The 22,527-nt window shown below is 43.9% G+C and overlaps 1 protein-coding gene across 3 annotated transcripts; it reads left to right on the forward strand.

The window, feature by feature from the left end:
* The first annotated feature begins 836 nt into the window (after positions 1 to 836).
* Positions 837 to 10,506, forward strand: LOC140369016 (uncharacterized). 3 transcript variants are annotated; one of them, XM_072456215.1, is made up of 7 exons: positions 837 to 947; positions 3,346 to 3,451; positions 7,027 to 7,100; positions 7,236 to 7,601; positions 7,687 to 7,785; positions 8,278 to 8,342; positions 8,648 to 10,506. In XM_072456215.1, the coding sequence occupies exons 3-7, from the start codon at positions 7,030 to 7,032 to the stop codon at positions 9,811 to 9,813; spliced, it is 1,767 nt and encodes a 588-aa protein (XP_072312316.1). In that variant the 5' UTR covers positions 837 to 947; positions 3,346 to 3,451; positions 7,027 to 7,029; the 3' UTR covers positions 9,814 to 10,506. The 3 variants fall into 3 exon arrangements, with proteins under 3 accessions (XP_072312316.1, XP_072312317.1, XP_072312318.1); XM_072456216.1 differs by lacking the exon at positions 837 to 947 and having other exon boundaries at positions 2,675 to 3,451; XM_072456217.1 differs by lacking the exons at positions 837 to 947; positions 3,346 to 3,451 and having other exon boundaries at positions 6,431 to 7,100.
* The last annotated feature ends 12,021 nt before the right edge of the window (positions 10,507 to 22,527 follow it).

A 22,527-nucleotide genomic window follows, 5' to 3' on the forward strand; every position in this document is an offset into this window, starting at 1 on the left:
GCCCTGGTTTAGTCCTGGTTTAGTCCTTGTTTAGACCTGGTTTAGACCTGGTTTAGTCCTAGTTTAGCTCTGGTTTAGCCCTGGTTTAGACCTGGTTTAGACCTGGTTTAGTCCTGGTTTAGTCCTGGTTTAGACCTGGTTTAGACCTGGTTTAGTCCTGGTTTAGTCCTCTGGTTTAGACCTGGTTTAGCCCTGGTTTAGTCCTGGTTTAGTCCTGGCTTAGCTCTGGTTTAGTCCTGGTTTAGTCCTGGTTTAGACCTGGTTTAGTCCTAGTTTAGCTCTGGTTTAGTCCTAGTTTAGCTCTGGTTTAGTCCTAGTTTAGCTCTGGTTTAGTCCTGGTTTAGACCTGGTTTAGTCTTGGTTTAGTCCTGGTTTAGACCTGGTTTAGACCTTTTAGGCAGACCTTTGGCCACGCCCTTGTTAAACAGAGAGGATGACGTCATGTGCGTCATGTGACACAGGCTGTTTATGTGTCGACTCCAAATCCCATAAACGAATTACTCAAAAAACTATGATATGTTTTTCAGGTTCAAAATAGACGAAAGCCCCACTTTTTATTCCCTTTGTATTTATATTATCTAGAAAAGATGTGGTTATTATGAAAAAAAAATAACTATAGCATAAGCATATAAGCAACTAAAACATTATAGCGCCCTCTTCTGACAGCCACGTGTCATTACATTTTACATTTATTTGGATTTATTCAATTTCTTGTGGACAATAAATCGTGTCGTGTTTTGCCTGTTGTTGTTGTTGTTGTTGTTGTTGTTGTTGTTGTTTTTATTTTAATTAGTTTGTTGGCGTTTCCTTGTATTATTTTATGTTATATTGTCGTTTCCAGTTTTTCCTGACAGAACTTGGCCACTCCCCCCAGGCCACGCCCTCGTTCTTCTGTTGAAAAGGAAAGTAAATCTCAGTGTTAGTGTCAGAGATCGTCTGTTGCAAAGGTAAGACTTTTACACAGACTTTTACACAGACTTTTACACAGACTTTTACACAGACTTTTACACAGACTTTTACACAGACTTTTACACAGACTTTTACACAGACTTTTATGTTAATACAACACTTTACATTGTATTTGGTCGATTAAGTCGTCGAAATGTTGATATTCTATGTTTATATTGTAAGTGTGAACATGTGGATGGTTTAACTTTGTGGAACATTTGATCATTTTAAACTGACACTTTTGACCCAAACGTTTCCATCTGAGACATGTTTGAACTCATTATGTTCTGAGGCTGGTATTTGTTTAATCAAAAGCAAACGGACGATTTAAACGTGACAGAGCTTTATATCTAATATGTTTCATATGTTTCATATGTTTCATATGTTTCATATGTTTATTATGTTTAATATGTTTATTATGTTTCATATGTTTCATATGTTTATTATGTTTAATATGTTTATTATGTTTCATATGTTTCATGTGTTTCATATGTTTCATGTGTTTCATGTGTTTCATATGTTTATTATGTTTATTATGTTTATTATGTTTCATATGTTTCATATGTTTCATAGGTTTCATGTGTTTCATGTGTTTCATGTGTTTCATATGTTTCATGTGTTTCATGTGTTTCATATGTTTATTATGTTTATTATGTTTATTATGTTTCATATGTTTCATAGGTTTCATGTGTTTCATGTGTTTCATATGTTTCATAGGTTTCATGTGTTTCATGTGTTTCATGTGTTTCATATGTTTCATATGTTTCATATGTTTCATATGTTTCATGTGTTTCATGTGTTTCATGTGTTTCATGTGTTTCATGTGTTTCATGTGTTTCATATGTTTCATAGGTTTCATGTGTTTCATGTGTTTCATGTGTTTCATATGTTTCATGTGTTTCATGTGTTTCATATGTTTATTATGTTTATTATGTTTCATATGTTTCATATGTTTCATATGTTTCATGTGTTTCATGTGTTTCATGTGTTTCATGTGTTTCATATGTTTCATATGTTTCATATGTTTCATATGTTTCATATGTTTCATGTGTTTCATATGTTTCATGTGTTTCATATGGGCGTGGTCAGTTGTTTTCAATGTGGAAAAAAACTATGAGTTGATTATTTTGTTGCAAACTAGTCAAACAAAAACAGCAGTGAAATGTCAGTGTTCAACTAAATGAAACGTTAATTTACTTTTTACACGTAGTAAATAAAATGAGACAAAATACAATCCTCTGGTCAAAGGAAAGATGTGTCTCTTTGTCCTCCAGAGTCAGAGACTTTGTGCTTTGACTTTGTTCTTTCTCTGTGTCAGACGCTTTCAGTTTATTTAACTGTAAATGTCAAGTTCATCGTGTCTCGTGATCGTCTCGTGATCGTCTCGTGATTGTCTCGTGAGTGTCTCGTGATCGTCTCGTGATCGTCTCGTGATCGTCTCGTGAGCGTCTCGTGAGTGACAGATGCATCTTTTTGCCACAGAGGGCGCTGTTTTCACCTTCACCAAAACAGGAACTAACTCGTTCTTTTGTCTTTGGCTGTTGTTGAGTAAAAATCCAATTTCAAGTTGTTTTTGAAATAATTCCATCAACTATTTGAACATTAAAATTAAATATGAATTATTTGGTTTCAAATCAAAATAGCTGGTTTAGCCATGGTTTTGTCCTACTTTAGTCCTGGTTTAGTCCTGGTTTAGACCTGGTTTAGTCCTGGTTTAGTCCTGGTTTAGTCCTGGTTTAGACCTGGTTTAGCCCTGGTTTAGTCCTGGTTTAGTCCTGGTTTAGACCTGGTTTAGACCTGGTTTAGTCCTGGTTTAGTCCTCTGGTTTAGACCTGGTTTAGCTCTGGTTTAGTCCTAGTTTAGCTCTGGTTTAGTCCTAGTTTAGCTCTGGTTTAGTCCTGGTTTAGACCTGGTTTAGACCTGGTTTAGTCCTGGTTTAGTCCTCTGGTTTAGACCTTTTAGGCAGACCTTTGGCCACGCCCTTGTTAAACAGAGAGGATGACGTCATGTGCGTCATGTGACACAGGCTGTTTATGTGTCGACTCCAAATCCCATAAACGAATTACTCAAAAAACTATGATATGTTTTTCAGGTTCAAAATAGACGAAAGCCCCACTTTTTATTCCCTTTGTATTTATATTATCTAGAAAAGATGTGGTTATTATGAAAAAAAAATAACTATAGCATAAGCATATAAGCAACTAAAACATTATAGCGCCCTCTTCTGACAGCCACGTGTCATTACATTTTACATTTATTTGGATTTATTCAATTTCTTGTGGACAATAAATCGTGTCGTGTTTTGCCTGTTGTTGTTGTTGTTGTTGTTGTTGTTTTTATTTTAATTAGTTGGTTGGCGTTTCCTTGTATTATTTTATGTTATATTGTCGTTTCCAGTTTTTCCTGACAGAACTTGGCCACTCCCCCCAGGCCACGCCCTCGTTCTTCTGTTGAAAAGGAAAGTAAATCTCAGTGTTAGTGTCAGAGATCGTCTGTTGCAAAGGTAAGACTTTTACACAGACTTTTACACAGACTTTTACACAGACTTTTACACAGACTTTTACACAGACTTTTACACAGACTTTTACACAGACTTTTACACAGACTTTTACACAGACTTTTATGTTAATACAACACTTTACATTGTATTTGGTCGATTAAGTCGTCGAAATGTTGATATTCTATGTTTATATTGTAAGTGTGAACATGTGGATGGTTTAACTTTGTGGAACATTTGATCATTTTAAACTGACACTTTTGACCCAAACGTTTCCATCTGAGACATGTTTGAACTCATTATGTTCTGAGGCTGGTATTTGTTTAATCAAAAGCAAACGGACGATTTAAACGTGACAGAGCTTTATATCTAATATGTTTCATATGTTTCATATGTTTCATATGTTTATTATGTTTAATATGTTTATTATGTTTCATATGTTTCATATGTTAATTATGTTTAATATGTTTATTATGTTTCATATGTTTCATATGTTTCATATGTTTCATGTGTTTCATATGTTTCATGTGTTTCATGTGTTTCATATGTTTATTATGTTTATTATGTTTCATATGTTTCATATGTTTCATATGTTTCATGTGTTTCATATGTTTCATATGTTTCATGTGTTTCATATGTTTCATATGTTTCATATGTTTCATATGTTTCATATGTTTCATATGTTTCATGTGTTTCATATGTTTCATGTGTTTCATGTGTTTCATGTGTTTCATGTGTTTCATATGTTTCATGTGTTTCATATGTTTCATGTGTTTCATATGTTTCATATGTTTCATATGGGCGTGGTCAGTTGTTTTCAATGTGGAAAAAAACTATGAGTTGATTATTTTGTTGCAAACTAGTCAAACAAAAACAGCAGTGAAATGTCAGTGTTCAACTAAATGAAACGTTAATTTACTTTTTACACGTAGTAAATAAAATGAGACAAAATACAATCCTCTGGTCAAAGGAAAGATGTGTCTCTTTGTCCTCCAGAGTCAGAGACTTTGTGCTTTGACTTTGTTCTTTCTCTGTGTCAGACGCTTTCAGTTTATTTAACTGTAAATGTCAAGTTCATCGTGTCTCGTGATCGTCTCGTGATCGTCTCGTGATTGTCTCGTGAGTGTCTCGTGAGTGTCTCGTGATATATATACTATACAGTATATATATTATATATATTATATTATAAGACTTACATATACTTCAGATAAAACCTCTAGAAACATTTAGTGTTCACTTGTTTATCAAGAACAAGGAAGAATAAAGAGGACGTGGAGGACGTGAGAGCCACTGTCCAGGACGTCCAAGATCCACACGTACATGAAGGACAAGTACATGAAGGACAAGTACATGAAGGACAAGGACATGAAGGACAAGTACATGAAGGACAAGTACATGAAGGACAAGTACATGAAGGACAAGGACATGAAGGACAAGTACATGAAGGACAAGTACATGAAGGACAAGGACATGAAGGACAAGGACATGAAGGACAAGTACATGAAGAACAAGTACATGAAGGACAAGGACATGAAGGACAAGGACATGAAGGACAAGGACATGAAGGACAAGTACATGAAGGACAAGGACATGAAGGACAAGGACATGAAGGACAAGTACATGAAGAACAAGGACATGAAGGACAAGGACATGAAGGACAAGTACATGAAGAACAAGGACATGAAGGACAAGTACATGAAGGACAAGTACATGAAGGACAAGGACATGAAGGACAAGGACATGAAGGACAAGTACATGAAGGACAAGGACATGAAGGACAAGTACATGAAGGACAAGTACATGAAGGACAAGGACATGAAGGACAAGTACATGACAAGGACATGAAGGACAAGGACATGAAGGACAAGGACATGAAGGACAAGGACATGAAGAACAAGGACATGAAGGACAAGTACATGAAGGACAAGTACATGAAGGACAAGGACATGAAGGACAAGGACAATAAGGACAAGTACATGAAGGACAAGTACATGAAGGACAAGGACATGAAGGACAAGTACATGAAGAACAAGGACATGAAGGACAAGTACATGAAGGACAAGTACATGAAGGACAAGTACATGAGGGACAAGTACATGAAGGACAAGTACATGAAGAACAAGGACATGAAGGACAAGTACATGAAGGACAAGTACATGAAGAACAAGGACATGAAGGACAAGTACATGAAGGACAAGTACATGAAGGACAAGTACATGAAGGACAAGGACATGAAGGACAAGTACATGAAGAACAAGGACATGAAGGACAAGTACATGAAGGACAAGTACATGAAGGACAAGGACATGAAGGACAAGTACATGAAGGACAAGTACATGAAGGACAAGGACATGAAGGACAAGGACATGAAGGACAAGTACATGAAGGACAAGGACATGAAGGACAAGTACATGAAGGACAAGTACATGAAGGACAAGGACATGAAGGACAAGTACATGACAAGGACATGAAGGACAAGGACATGAAGGACAAGGACATGAAGGACAAGGACATGAAGGACAAGTACATGAAGGACAAGGACATGAAGGACAAGGACAATAAGGACAAGTACATGAAGGACAAGTACATGAAGGACAAGGACATGAAGGACAAGTACATGAAGGACAAGGACATGAAGGACAAGTACATGAAGGACAAGTACATGAAGGACAAGGACATGAAGGACAAGTACATGAAGGACAAGGACATGAAGGACAAGTACATGAAGGACAAGTACATGAAGGACAAGTACATGAAGGACAAGTACATGAAGGACAAGGACATGAAGGACAAGGACATGAAGGACAAGTACATGAAGGACAAGTACATGAAGGACAAGTACATGAAGAACAAGGACATGAAGGACAAGTACATGAAGGACAAGGACATGAAGGACAAGTACATGAAGGACAAGTACATGAAGGACAAGGACATGAAGGACAAGTACATGAAGGACAAGGACATGAAGGACAAGTACATGAAGGACAAGGACATGAAGGACAAGGCTCCAACTGAAGACGTGCTCAGTGAACGTCTCACACAACGAGGAACTAGAGGGGGGACCATCATGGGAGGACACGCCCCTACATGGGAGGACACGCCCCTACATGGGAGGACACGCCCCTACATGGGAGGACACGCCCCCACACGGGAGGACACGCCCCTACATGAGGCGTACCACTGGAACATAACTGAAGTGGGCTGGACTGAACATCAGGCCCATGATAAACAATATAAACTCTAAAGTAACAGATCAACTCTGCTCTTTATGAAAATTGTAGAAAAAGCTTCAGTTGTATCATCTGGACTCAGAAAAATTAGACGTTTCGACTCTCATCCAAGAGTCATTGTCAATAAGAGAATTTTTATGAAAAGTTATGTTGTTATTTTGGGAATTTATTTTACAATTTCTTCTTCAGACATTTCAATCTAATGATAAAACTGTTTTAAACATCCAGTTGATCAAATACACATAACACAGTCATCAACTGTTGTTTTTTATGTAGCTTTAGATATGTTTGTGTTTGTTTTACACACTTGTGTATTGTATGTTCAGAACACACGTGTGTATTTCTCACTAGAACATGGAAAGTAACAGCAGCGCTCAAGAAGACGGACGGTTTTCACAGAGAAACAGCGGCTCTGAAGCACCTGCGTGAGTAACTCTGAGTAACTGAGTAACTCTGAGTAACTGAGTAACTCTGAGTAACTTTGAATAACCTTCTTTTATGAACATTCATGTTTTCACTGTTATAGCAAAAATGCTCATTTTCATTGCCTTTCGCTGCAGGGGCCGAACCACTGGACGGTCCAGAGGCAGAACCACTGGTCAGTTCAGAGGCAGAACCACTGGTCAGTCCAGAGGCAGAACTGGTCAGTTCAGAGGCAGAACTGGTCAGTTCAGAGGCAGAACCACTGGTCAGTTCAGAGGCAGAACCACTGGTCAGTCCAGAGGCAGAACTGGTCAGTTCAGAGGCAGAACTGGTCAGTCCAGAGGCAGAACTGGTCAGTTCAGAGGCAGAACTGGTCAGTCCAGAGGCAGAGCTGGTCAGTCCAGAGGCAGAACCACTGGTCAGTCCAGTGTTGAGTCCAGGGCCCGGTCCATGAGCTGTCCTATGTCCATGAAGGGCCCAATCCAGCTGGATTCTGATCCCTTGTGAGTGACACATTCTGTTTGGTTTTATTTATAGCTGTGAGAGAATGTGCCATCATGGATGACAAATTACCTTTTGTTTTTTCAGTGAACTTGAAAAGAACTTTAACATTCAGAGACCAAGAGAAGTTTTTCCTGCACCGAGTCAGTTCATGATGGAGCAAAATCGGCTTTTCAGAGACCTTGAGTGAGTAAAACACTGTCTCCGGGACATGCCTGACTTTAGGGACAGAAGTTCGCAAGGATTTCTTTTACATACTACAGAAGGCCAATAGGGGGCAGTGATGCACAGGTCGACCTGTGACAGGTGCGTTAGCTCAATGAGAAGCAGGACAGCGAGTAACGGTGGGTCGGGTCCAAAGGCACCTTTGCTTTAACTAATAATGGGCTAAATAAAGGCAAAATAAGGCTTTATGGAAAAACAAAGCAATTGAATGAAATGTGCCGAGGCTTCACGTACTCTACAATGACATCTAGTGGTGATGTTGAAGTACTACAACATCCACAGTTCAACAAACCACTGATCATAAAACAGGAACACACCAGTGAAAAGAGTCAAATGTTGTTTTCATTTCTTGGACAGGGAGATTGAGTTCTCAGTATGTTGTGGTTGAAGCAGCTGCTCCAGCTTTAAATGTGATTTAAATGTGATTTAAATGTGATTTAAACGTGTCCACAGTTCTTTGAGTGCAGTGTACCGTTCCCTCCCGGGACTAACACTGTGGGGTCTCATGCGTTCACTAGGTAAGTCACATCATATATGAGCAGACATTTCAGAGTTGGTGCCCCGCCGCTTTTCATTAGTAGTTTACAAAACATTATTTACATCAATTAATATACATATTTAAATTTACTGTATTTAATCAGTAATAATAGTACTTCTCATAATAATAAACAGATACTTTTTTCATGGGGCGAGTTCAGGCAAAGCTGAACTAAAGGAATGCTTCAAATAGGCTTTAAATATCATTTTGTATCATAGTTATTAAAGTAGTTATTGTGCCTTTGACAGTGAATTCTAAAACACATAAAACAATTGTTTTTTTCAGATGAATACCGAATGTCTGTACGTTCGCTTGACAAATGTGACGCAGAAGGTCAAAAGAAGAGGCGCACTGAGCAGATCAACCGAGACAAACATGGCATCTTCAAACTGTTCGAGGAACAATTTGTCTTCAAACTGCTCAGGGAACATGACGTCCTCACACTGCTGGGAAAACTGCCTCAGGTCAGAGGTTCTGTCTGGACTGGGCCCGGTCCGTCTCCAGGACTGTTGGACCAGCAGATCGGACCACAACCGACCCTTCTCACCCTGAGCCACTCCCCTCTGGCAGGAGGCCACTCCCCTCTGGCAGGAGGCCACTCCCCTCAGGCAGGAGGACACTCCCCTCAGGCAGGAGGACACTCCCCTCAGGCAGGAGGACACTCCCCTCTGGCAGGAGGACACTCCCCTCAGGCAGGAGGACACTCCCCTCTGGCAGGAGGACACTCCCCTCTGGCAGGAGGACACTCCCCTCAGGCAGGAGGACACTCCCCTCTGGCAGGAGGACACTCCCCTCTGGCAGGAGGACACTCCCCTCAGGCAGGAGGACACTCCCCTCTGGCAGGAGGACACTCCCATCAGACAGGAGGACACTCCCCTCAGACAGGAGGACACTCCCCTCAGACAGGAGGACACTCCCCTCTGGCAGGAGGACACTCCCCTCAGGCAGGAGGACACTCCCCTCAGGCAGGAGGACACTCCCATCAGACAGGAGGACACTCCCCTCAGGCAGGAGGACACTCCCCTCAGGCAGGAGGACACTCCCCTCTGGCAGGAGGCCACTCCCCTCTGGCAGGAGGACACTCCCCTCTGGCAGGAGGACACTCCCCTCTGGCAGGAGGACACTCCCCTCAGACAGGAGGACACTCCCCTCTGGCAGGAGGACACTCCCCTCTGGCAGGAGGACACTCCCCTCAGGCAGGAGGACACTCCCCTCAGGCAGGAGGACACTCCCCTCAGGCAGGAGGACACTCCCCTCAGGCAGGAGGACACTCCCCTCAGACAGGAGGACACTCCCCTCTGGCAGGAGGACACTCCCCTCTGGCAGGAGGACACTCCCCTCAGGCAGGAGGACACTCCCCTCAGGCAGGAGGACACTCCCCTCAGGCAGGAGGACACTCCCCTCAGGCAGGAGGACACTCCCCTCAGACAGGAGGACACTCCCCTCACTGAACACTTCTTAAACACTGTCACTTTAACTTATATGATTCACGCACTGTTCACGTTCTGTTATAAAGTCGTCCCTCGTTATAACGCGCTTCATCTTTCGCTTCTCGCTGTTTTTCAGATTTTTTTAGTGCATTGTTTTCTGCGTGCTGATTGGCTAAGAGACTGTAGACTGTAGTCAAACCCTCTGGTCCCGTGTCTCTTGTAGCTACAGACCGAGCTCAGCTTGTGTCACTGGCGGTGCGACTGAAACGCTGTAAATTTGTACGTTTTCTCCGTTTAATGCAGGAAAAGGTTTTGAGACGTTTTAGAAACGAACGGGCCACGTCTGCGGAGACGGCCGGAGCCAAGATGTGAACAACAGATGCAAAGTGTTCATGGAGGAAGGAGGAGCGAGGCCTTTGAAACCTTAAAACATTTATAATAATTGTATAAAAAATGCTTTGCAGATTTTGCCTCGTGCAGGTTATTATAGAGTGAAAGTCCCGTGATAAAGAAGAACCAGTGTATTTCAAATCATCTGTGCATTTAAGTGTAAATATCTGTGTACATTTATGTGTAAACATCTGTGTACATTTATGTGTAAACATCTGTACATTTATGTGTAAACATCTGTACATTTATGTGTAAACATCTGTGTACATTTATGTGTAAACATCTGTACATTTATGTGTAAACATCTGTACATTTAAGTGTAAATATCTGTGTACATTTATGTGTAAACATCTGTGTACATTTATGTGTAAACATCTGTACATTTATGTGTAAACATCTGTACATTTATGTGTAAACATCTGTGTACATTTATGTGTAAACATCTGTACATTTATGTGTAAACATCTGTACATTTATGTGTAAACATCTGTGTACATTTATGTGTAAACATCTGTACATTTATGTGTAAACATCTGTGTACATTTATGTGTAAACATCTGTACATTTATGTGTAAACATCTGTACATTTATGTGTAAACATCTGTGTACATTTATGTGTAAACATCTGTACATTTATGTGTAAACATCTGTGTACATTTATGTGTAAACATCTGTGTACATTTATGTGTAAACATCTGTGTACATTTATGTGTAAACATCTGTGTACATTTATGTGTAAACATCTGTACATTTATGTGTAAACATCTGTGTACATTTATGTGTAAACATCTGTACATTTATGTGTAAACATCTGGTCATTTATGTGTAAACATCTGTACATTTATGTGTAAACATCTGTACATTTATGTGTAAACATCTGTGTACATTTATGTGTAAACATCTGTGTACATTTATGTGTAAACATCTGGTCATTTATGTGTAAACATCTGGTCATTTATGTGTAAACATCTGTACATTTATGTGTAAATATCTGGTCATACTGAGAACAAGTTTATTTTTGACCTTATTTTACTAATGAACTCTTCAGACGTCACTATTATAAATGTATTATTCATAGTTTTATGTTGCACTTTAACGAGACGCTGTGATCAATGACAAAGGAAATAAACCTTTTTCTGATTCTGAAACATAAAGAGTTTGTTTCTTTGGCTTCACAGTGACATCTAATGGCCATAAAGTCAAATACAGTTTCAAACCTTTTCTTTTCCGTTTGAATCAAAATGTTCCAGTTTTTCTCTTGGTTCAATCGGGAACAATTACGTCATATTCTGTGTAATTATGGACGTTTGTTGTTGTTCATCAGCCTGAGCCACAGATTCAACCTTTATTTATTTATTTATTTTAAACTCATGACATGATGATAGCGCCATCTTCTGCCTGCCGCCTGCTATGACCTGGTTCACTCACTTTCTTACTCTTTCTTTACAATCACAGCTGCAGCTGAAGACACGTGTTTCATAAAGATCAATATGGATCAAAACAAGGAGGAAACTTTAAACTGACATGAGAATGTGCAGCTCATTTTGATCTGAAAAATAACAATAAATGTTCTGCTTTGTATTTTTGTTTTGTGGTTATGTTCTGTTTGTGTCAGAATGATGAGAATGTGGGACCGTTGCCATAGTGATTAATAATTGATAATGTATGAAACTACATGAGTCCTGCACATGCGCACAAGCACTTCTGCTCACAGACTGTAACTCTGTTTCTACTTTTCATGTTCCTTAAATACAAGTAATAAAGTATTTACAAAGTCACAGCCTGGAGCAGGACCCGGATGTGAGACATGTTCCAAATACTAATGTTTGTTAAAGTATTTTATAAAGTAGAGAACAGAGCACGTGACACGTTTGTGCAGTTTTACATTTGGAAAGAACATTTTACAAAACCCTTTGGACGGTTGAAGACGTGATGACGTCACATCACGCTGAACGTGCTCCTGTTTCGGTTTCAGCAGCGATTTTAAAAAACAGGCGCGTGTTTTACATGTGACAGAAGCTGATCCACATTAATAATGTTAATGATGTGGAAAAGTCCAGAACATTCTAAAGAGCACGTGGCAGCGCAACGACATGAACCGGTAAGAGCTACAGTTGATATTATATTTGACTTCATATTTGACATATTTGACTTTATATTTGACATTATATTTGACATTATATTTGACATTATATTTGACATTATATTTGACTTTATATTTGACATTATATTTGACATCAAAAGTACAGAAACACGATGATCGATGCAGTTTAAAGTTGTTTGTTGCTCGGTCTCAGTAGGTGGCCCCTGTGAGGTGGCCCCTGTGAGGTGGGCCCTGTGAGGTGGCCCTGTGAGGTGGCCCTGTGAGGTGGCCCTGTGAGGTGGCCCTGTGAGGTGGCCCTGTGAGGTGGCCCCTGTGAGGTGGCCCTTGTGCAGAAGATGGATTGTTCTTTTACAGTGAAACTGGAGCTTTCAGTAAGTGAACTTTGCACCGACTTCAAGCACAGGATAAACACACAATCCCAGCACGAGCATGAGTCACCTCAGGGACCAGGAAGTGTCGCACCATGGATCTATTATATTATTAAGTTATATTATTATATATTATTATATTATTATATTATATTATTATATTATTATACATTATTATATTATAATATATCATATATTATATATGATAGTATTGCACTCATCAGACACAGACGCAGTGTCAGATTCACACTTTATTATTTCCTCTGTAAAACTCTCATGTTTGTGCTGAGGGTTCAAACTGTTCAGTTTCTTCATGATATAAACTGACCTGTGCAAAGAAAGAGAGAAAGAAGTCAAAATGTGGTCTCCAAGAGCGGTCAGCCAGAGAGACAGAGCGGTCAGACAGAGAGACAGAGCGGTCAGACAGAGAGACAGAGCGGTCAGACAGAGCGGTCAGACAGAGAGACAGAGCGGTCAGACAGAGCGGTCAGACAGAGACAGAGAGACAGAGAGACAGAGCGGGTCAGACAGAGACAGAGCGGTCAGACAGAGAGACAGAGTGGTCAGACAGAGCGGTCAGACAGAGCGGTGAGACAGAGAGACAGAGCGGTCAGACAGAGAGACAGAGCGGTCAGACAGAGAGACAGAGCGGTCAGACAGAGCGGTCAGACAGAGAGACAGAGCGGTCAGACAGAGAGACAGAGCGGTCAGACAGAGAGACAGAGCGGTCAGACAGAGCGGTCAGACAGAGAGACAGAGCGGTCAGACAGAGAGACAGAGTGGTCAGACAGAGAGACAGAGCGGTCAGACAGAGAGACAGAGTGGTCAGACAGAGAGACAGAGCGGTCAGACAGAGAGACAGAGCGGTCAGACAGAGAGACAGAGCGGTCAGACAGAGAGACAGAGCGGTCAGACAGAGAGACAGAGAGACAGAGCGGTCAGACAGAGAGACAGAGTGGTCAGACAGAGACAGAGCGGTCAGACAGAGCGGTCAGACAGAGAGACAGAGCGGTCAGACAGAGAGACAGAGCGGTCAGACAGAGAGACAGAACGGTCAGACAGAGAGACAGAGCGGTCAGACAGAGAGACAGAGCGGTCAGACGCAGGAGTCCAGAGTTCACAGGCAAAAGAAGAGAACAGAAAGTGTGTTTTCCACTGTTTGTGATGAAAGAGTTTATGATGTTCTGGATCAGGTTCTTAACCTTTTTTTCTCCAACTCTCCATTTCCCTCCACAGCGTCGGTCTTTGACAAATTCCCTTTGCTTTTTTGTGCCATTTGACGGCCTTTAATTTTTGTTTGCATTTATTATATTTTGACTAACAGTTATCACATGGAAATAAAATACATATGAAAAGATTCGTTATGTTTTTTTCTCAATTTATTTGGCCCATAAAAAACATACAAAAAAATGCTCAGCTCCGAGTCTGGAAGATGTACCACGACTGTTGTTGTTGTTGTTGTTGTTGTTGTTGTACTTGGCTCCTAAATACTTCTGTAAGTGACACGCTTCCTTCAGTCAGCTTCATCGCTATAGCAACGGCTCCTGAAGAACGGCTCCTGAAGAACGGCTCCAGAAGAACGGCTCCAGAAGAACGGCTCCTGAAGGACGGCTCCTGAAGGACGGCTCCTGAAGAACGGCTCCTGAAGAACGGCTCCTGAAGAACGGCTCCTGAAGGACGGCTCCTGAAGGACGGCTCCTGAAGAACGGCTCCTGAAGGACGGCTCCTGAAGAACGGCTCCAGAAGAACGGCTCCTGAAGGACGGCTCCTGAAGAACGGCTCCAGAAGAACGGCTCCTGAAGGACGGCTCCTGAAGGACGGCTCCAGAAGAACGGCTCCTGAAGAACGGCTCCAGAAGAACGGCTCCTGAAGAACGGCTCCAGAAGAACGGCTCCTGAAGAACGGCTCCTGAAGAACGGCTCCAGAAGAACGGCTCCTGAAGGACGGCTCCTGAAGAACGGCTCCAGAAGAACGGCTCCTGAAGGTCGGCTCCAGAAGAACGGCTCCAGAAGGACGGCTCCAGAAGGACGGCTCCTGAAGAACGGCTCCAGAAGAACAGCTCCTGAAGAACGGCTCCAGAAGAACGGCTCCTGAAGGACGGCTCCTGAAGGACGGCTCCTGAAGAATGGCTCCAGAAGAACGGCTCCTGAAGAACGGCTCCAGAAGAACGGCTCCTGAAGGACGGCTCCTGAAGGACGGCTCCTGAAGAACGGCTCCTGAAGAACGGCTCCTGAAGGACGGCTCCTGAAGGACAGCTCCTGAAGAACGGCTCCTGAAGAACGGCTCCTGAAGAACGGCTCCTGAAGGACGGCTCCTGAAGGACGGCTCCAGAAGAACGGCTCCTGAAGGACGGCTCCTGAAGGACGGCTCCTGAAGAACGGCTCCTGAAGGACGGCTCCTGAAGAACGGCTCCAGAAGAACGGCTCCTGAAGAACGGCTCCAGAAGAACGGCTCCTGAAGAACGGCTCCTGAAGGACGGCTCCTGAAGGACGGCTCCAGAAGAACGGCTCCTGAAGGACGGCTCCTGAAGGACGGCTCCTGAAGAACGGCTCCTGAAGAACGGCTCCTGAAGGACGGCTCCTGAAGAACGGCTCCAGAAGAACGGCTCCTGAAGAACGGCTCCAGAAGAACGGCTCCTGAAGGACGGCTCCTGAAGGACGGCTCCTGAAGAATGGCTCCAGAAGAACGGCTCCTGAAGAACGGCTCCAGAAGAACGGCTCCTGAAGGACGGCTCCTGAAGGACGGCTCCTGAAGAATGGCTCCAGAAGAACGGCTCCTGAAGAACGGCTCCAGAAGAACGGCTCCTGAAGGACGGCTCCTGAAGGACGGCTCCTGAAGAATGGCTCCAGAAGAACGGCTCCTGAAGAACGGCTCCAGAAGAACGGCTCCTGAAGGACGGCTCCTGAAGGACGGCTCCTGAAGAACGGCTCCAGAAGAACGGCTCCTGAAGGACGGCTCCTGAAGGACGGCTCCTGAAGAATGGCTCCAGAAGAACGGCTCCTGAAGAATGGCTCCAGAAGAACGGCTCCTGAAGAACGGCTCCAGAAGAACGGCTCCTGAAGAACGGCTCCTGAAGAACGGCTCCAGAAGAACGGCTCCTGAAGGACGGCTCCTGAAGAACGGCTCCAGAAGAACGGCTCCTGAAGGTCGGCTCCAGAAGAACGGCTCCAGAAGGACGGCTCCAGAAGGACGGCTCCTGAAGAACGGCTCCAGAAGAACAGCTCCTGAAGAACGGCTCCAGAAGAACGGCTCCTGAAGGACGGCTCCTGAAGGACGGCTCCTGAAGAATGGCTCCAGAAGAACGGCTCCTGAAGAACGGCTCCAGAAGAACGGCTCCTGAAGGACGGCTCCTGAAGGACGGCTCCTGAAGAACGGCTCCTGAAGAACGGCTCCTGAAGGACGGCTCCTGAAGGACAGCTCCTGAAGAACGGCTCCTGAAGAACGGCTCCTGAAGAACGGCTCCTGAAGGACGGCTCCTGAAGGACGGCTCCAGAAGAACGGCTCCTGAAGGACGGCTCCTGAAGGACGGCTCCTGAAGAACGGCTCCTGAAGGACGGCTCCTGAAGAACGGCTCCAGAAGAACGGCTCCTGAAGAACGGCTCCAGAAGAACGGCTCCTGAAGAACGGCTCCTGAAGGACGGCTCCTGAAGGACGGCTCCAGAAGAACGGCTCCTGAAGGACGGCTCCTGAAGGACGGCTCCTGAAGAACGGCTCCTGAAGAACGGCTCCTGAAGGACGGCTCCTGAAGAACGGCTCCAGAAGAACGGCTCCTGAAGAACGGCTCCAGAAGAACGGCTCCTGAAGGACGGCTCCTGAAGGACGGCTCCTGAAGAATGGCTCCAGAAGAACGGCTCCTGAAGAACGGCTCCAGAAGAACGGCTCCTGAAGGACGGCTCCTGAAGGACGGCTCCTGAAGAATGGCTCCAGAAGAACGGCTCCTGAAGAACGGCTCCAGAAGAACGGCTCCTGAAGGACGGCTCCTGAAGGACGGCTCCTGAAGAATGGCTCCAGAAGAACGGCTCCTGAAGAACGGCTCCAGAAGAACGGCTCCTGAAGGACGGCTCCTGAAGGACGGCTCCTGAAGAACGGCTCCAGAAGAACGGCTCCTGAAGGACGGCTCCTGAAGGACGGCTCCTGAAGAATGGCTCCAGAAGAACGGCTCCTGAAGAATGGCTCCAGAAGAACGGCTCCTGAAGAACGGCTCCAGAAGAACGGCTCCTGAAGGACGGCTCCTGAAGGACGGCTCCTTTGAGCGACGAGTCGTTCAAAAGAATCAGATCACTATCATCACAAACCTGCAATCACAGTTTACAGAGATGAAACGTGACATGATCCACTCACTAATGCCACGTTTGTGTTTCAGGTGAAGGACGATCCTGGAGACAGTGAAGAACTCAAGGTTATTTCTACAGTTTATTTACTTCTTTGAATTATTAACGGATATGAATATAACTCTAATTCTTATATAAGCTATAGTTTTATATTTATTTACTCCGGCCCACGGGCCACACTTGGCACAACTACCGCTTCCGTTCGGCCCGCGTGCCGCGCTTTAAATACTATGAGCCATTTGTACTTCCACTGTCTAATTTTACTAGTAAATTCTTCATTTATGCATGCCATAATATCTATAGATGTTGCTATTATTATGATAATATAAAGTGCTTTTTTCCATGGCCATAATATCAAATAGATATTTTTTTCTCTGTTAAAAACAAATCTGATGCATTTAATCTGTCCTCACTTAAATATGTTATTCCAACATTATTTCAATTTCTTGCAAAGTAAAAAAATAAATGATTATAAGAAGAAGAATTTAATCATTTTATTTGTCGGACAAACAAAGACTAGATGAGTTTATGTTCAAGATCTAACTTTACGTTTCATTTCCCATCAAACTCAACTCTTCATGGGAGAAAACAAATGACCAGAACAACATTCTCCCTCGTAGCGTCTCACAGCACCACCTACTGGCGGCTTACACTCATTACATCTGTATTCACCGCTTACATTTCATTTATTGCACAATATAAATGAGTCTTTTCAGTCCCCAAAATACTATTGAGACTTTCGTTTTGATGTCCGCCCTGAGAAGTGAGAGAAGCAGAATCCATCATTACAGCGCTGTAACCTGTAACTCGCAGCACTGACAATAACGGTAAGTTTAACATTTGACATGTTTTGAGGCGCGTTTGTACCAAAGACACTCTGATGGTCGTGAGGAGAATCCTGTGTGTTGTGAAGTGCTTAACACGTTTTAAGATAAGATATTCCTTTATTGTCCACACATGGGGAAATGTCATAACTGTTCAGTTTCAGTAAATACATCAGAATGATTCATTTTAAAGTGTCAGATTTACAATTGATTTACACCATCAGAAGTTCATGGTGATTATAGTGTGAGACTTTTGGAGATATTCAGGTTATAAGAGTGTGGACATTTGCCCTTCCCCAACTTCTACAGACCAGGTCATGCTGTGGTGGTGGCTCTCCTGCGTGGGCTGGTTCTTAAAGCAGATAGCTCCGCCCCCTGCGCGTGTCATGTGACTCAGCGCACGCTTCATAAACACTGACGTAATAATAACATTAACGTTGTAAAACCGCAGAGCAAATTCCAGTTTAATTCCAGTGTTGCAACATATAATAATATGTAATAATATTATAATAATAATATTAATAATCTTGCAGCACTGCTCTGCTCTTGCAGTATCCTGCAGTACTGCTCAGCGGCCTGTAGAGGCCACTAAAGACACTGTGACTTCAGCCGAGCTTCAGCTGCAGAAATGAGAGGAAAAACAGGCTTATTTAGATCTATTTTAGAACCATTTATACATATTTGTGACACACGGTCATTTTATATTTTATTGGCCAATCACTGATTCTCTTGATCGCCGTGACAACTGCCTCTGCTGTTTTCAGACACGAGGCTGAGGCTGTGAGTGGTGACCTTCTACGTGAGTGCACGTGGAGTAAAGGTACGAGACATTTAGTCTTTAACCTTTGATACAAAAGAAATGACTTTTTATTTGTGTTTTGAAGTGAAAATGTAACTTATGTTTATGACGTAATGTGGAGTTTGACTGTGAACATGGCAGACATGATGTTTATTTATGTTGAAATAATCATTTATTCTGTTTCTCCTTCAGAGTGACAGAATATGAAAGCTGCATCAGGGCCACAAGGGGGCGCTGCATCGGGGCCACAAGGGGGCGCTGCATCGGGGCCACAAGGGGGCGCTGCATCGGGGCCACAAGGGGGCGCCGCATCTGGGCCACAAGGGGGCGCCACATCAGGGCCACAAGGGGGCGCTGCATCGGGGCCACAAGGGGCGCTGCATCGGGGCCACAAGGGGGCGCCGCATCGGGGCCACAAGGGGGCGCATCGGGGCCACAAGGGGGCGCTGCATCAGGGCCACAAGGGGGCGCTACATCGGGGCCACCGGGCGGAGCTGGAACTCGGTGAGTAGCAGCAGCTTTAGTCAGAGTCTTACTTATAAAACCGACACAAACTTAATGTAAAATGAGGCCCATGAACTCTGACCCAGTGGATGTTGTGTCTGTGTGAACACTTCCACTTCACACGTGTTGCTGCTTCTTAATGTTCGGTTCTAAACAACAACAGATAAATATATTGTAACTGTTGTTTTCAGACGCACGTCTCTGGAACGGTTCATCCCCAAAGAAAAGTCCAGAAGAAGCAGATCAATGAGTCCACCTCCAGAAATGTGCCGCTCACAAGTGTAAGTGTGTTTGTATCACACAGTCTCAGCTCAGAGCCACAGACGTGAACGTGAACACAGACGTGAACACAGACGTGAACGCAGACGTGAACGTGAACGCAGACGTGAACGTGAACGCAGACGTGAACGTGAACGCAGACGTGAACGTGAACGCAGACGTGAACGTGAACACAGACGTGAACGTGAACACAGACGTGAACACAGACGTGAACGCAGACGTGAACACAGACGTGAACGCGAACACAGACGTGAACGCAGACGTGAACATGAACACAGACGTGAACGCAGACGTGAACATGAACACAGACGTGAACACAGACGTGAACACAGACGTGAACGCGAACAGAGACGTGAACGCAGACGTGAACGTGAACACAGACGTGAACGTGAACACAGACGTGAACGTGAACACAGACGTGAACGTGAACGCAGACGTGAACGTGAACAGAGACGCGAACACAGACGTGAACGTGAACGCAGACGTGAACGTGAACGCAGACGTGAACGTGAACACAGACGTGAACACAGACGTGAACACAGACGTGAACGTGAAAGCAGACGTGAACGTGAACACAGACGTGAACACAGACGTGAACGTGAACACAGACGTGAACGTGAACAGACGTGAACGCAGACGTGAACGCAGACGTGAACACAGACGTGAACACAGAGACGCGAACACAGACGTGAACGTGAACACAGACGTGAACACAGACGTGAACGCAGACGTGAACACAGACGTGAACGCGAACACAGACGTGAACGCAGACGTGAACATGAACACAGACGTGAACGCAGACGTGAACATGAACACAGACGTGAACACAGACGTGAACACAGACGTGAACGCGAACAGAGACGTGAACGCAGACGTGAACGTGAACACAGACGTGAACGTGAACACAGACGTGAACGTGAACACAGACGTGAACGTGAACGCAGACGTGAACGTGAACAGAGACGCGAACACAGACGTGAACGTGAACGCAGACGTGAACGTGAACGCAGACGTGAACGTGAACACAGACGTGAACACAGACGTGAACACAGACGTGAACGTGAAAGCAGACGTGAACGTGAACACAGACGTGAACACAGACGTGAACGTGAACACAGACGTGAACGTGAACAGACGTGAACGCAGACGTGAACGCAGACGTGAACACAGACGTGAACACAGAGACGCGAACACAGACGTGAACGTGAACACAGACGTGAACGCAGACGTGAACGTGAACGCAGACGTGAACGCAGACGTGAATGCAGACGTGAACGCAGACGTGAACGCAGACGTGAACGCGAACACAGACGTGAACGCGAACACAGACGTGAACGCGAACACAGACGTGAACGCAGACGTGAACGTGAACACAGACGTGAACGCAGACGTGAACGCAGACGTGAACGCGAACACAGACGTGAACGCAGACGTGAACGTGAACACAGACGTGAACGCAGACGTGAACGCAGACGTGAACGCGAACACAGACGTGAACGCAGACGTGAACGTGAACACAGACGTGAACACAGACGTGAACACAGACGTGAACGCGAACAGAGACGCGAACGCAGACGTGAACGCGAACGCAGACGTGAACGTGAACGCAGACGTGAACGTGAACGCAGATGTTTATAATTTTTAACATAATACAAAATATATGAATCTTAACTTCACGTTAGTGCAGTGAGTGGTCCGGCCTGTAGGGGGCACAACTCTAAAATGTGACATCGTGACGTTCCTGCTGCGCTCACTGAGGCACAACCTGAATCTTTGGACTTGGATTCACTTGTCGTCAGTGATTATAAGTGTTTGGTTTTTCTTCAGAGTCGAGTTTCCAGACCAGTCCAGAGGTCGGTCCAGAGAGAAGCCAAAGCCTCCATCCTCCACTGACCCATCTGCACAACAGTAAGTGACACGTGACGAGGACTTAGCATCGTGTCAGTGCTGCTTCATCACACATTTGTCATGTTTTTTAGACGGTTAAAGGAGACACAGATGTTTCCTCTGCTCAGCTCCGAGTCTGGAAGATGTACCACGACTGTACTTGGCTCCCAAATACTTCTGTAAGTGACACGCTTCCTTCAGTCAGCTTCATCGCTATAGCAACACAAACAAGAAGAACGGCTCCTGAAGAACGGCTCCTGAAGAACGGCTCCTGAAGAATGCACAGATCACTGTGTACGATTAAATACTCTAACTTGAACTACTGCAGTTAAAAGTTTTCTGCCCCATCAACTTGTTACAACGGCATTTCCTCGTCATTATTTTACTCTTTTCCTCGTCTGTTGTCCCCGCCCCCTGAGTGACACGTGTGGATTCTAAAATGTCACGTAACCACTTTAAAACTAAAACGTGCTGCTTGTCACGGTGAAATGTGTCTGAAGGATTCAGTGGAATCTTATTTTAGATCAATATTACGGTTTCCAGTGATGAAAATGTGAAATGATCCACTCACTAATGCCACGTTTGTGTTTCAGGTGAAGGACGATCCTGGCCCGCGTGCCGCACTTTGAACAAACACTTTGAAGAGTTGTGCAATTTGTACTTCCACTGATCATCTCACAATGTGGTCCAGGAGCAGGACTGCATTATGGACCACTAGAGGTCACTGTTGTCATGGAAACACCCTGTTTTTAGTACAATTGAGAATGAAATAAGTCCAATAGTGAGATATAAAATATATAAATATATAACAACTGTCCCATGTTCTAAAGGAAAGTATGAGTGTATCTGCTGCCCCCTGCAGGCCGCCTGTGTCAGTGTCCTCTGTAAATAGTGCTTATATTTCTAAATCTTTGCTTGTTTTTTATACCCAGTTTAAGGCTGTAACAGTTGTCATGACGACAGATGAAAAAAAGCCTTTTGGCAAATTCTGGTATTTTTACGGAAATGTTTTTTACAGAAATGTTTATTAATAAACACTGTCCCTGAAATAAAAGTGTCATAAAACATGTCGTATTGTCCAGTTTGGGTTTAGTAGTTGCATTAGTCATGTATTCTGTGTGTACTGGAGTAAATACATGCAATACAGAGTACATCTGTTATATACAATATGAATATGCAGATTTGGGGTGTGATTGAATATTTATCTGGAAAACTGATTAAAAAAAAAAATAGCCTCCTGTCCTGAGGG

This window comes from Eucyclogobius newberryi, unplaced genomic scaffold, assembly GCF_026437365.1.
Source record: "Eucyclogobius newberryi isolate DKJ021-1_F unplaced genomic scaffold, fEucNew1.0.hap1 SCAF_20, whole genome shotgun sequence".
Lineage (NCBI taxonomy): Eukaryota > Metazoa > Chordata > Actinopteri > Gobiiformes > Gobiidae > Eucyclogobius > Eucyclogobius newberryi.

Bases quoted from the DNA above. Each gene is read 5' to 3' on its own strand.
- LOC140369016 (XM_072456215.1), top strand. From the start codon at position 7,030: ATGGAAAGTAACAGCAGCGCTCAAGAAGACGGACGGTTTTCACAGAGA. The intron at 7,101-7,235 runs GTGAGTAACTCT...CTTTCGCTGCAG, and splicing joins AGCGGCTCTGAAGCACCTGC to GGGCCGAACCACTGGACGGT. The intron at 7,602-7,686 runs GTGAGTGACACA...TTGTTTTTTCAG, and splicing joins CAGCTGGATTCTGATCCCTT to TGAACTTGAAAAGAACTTTA.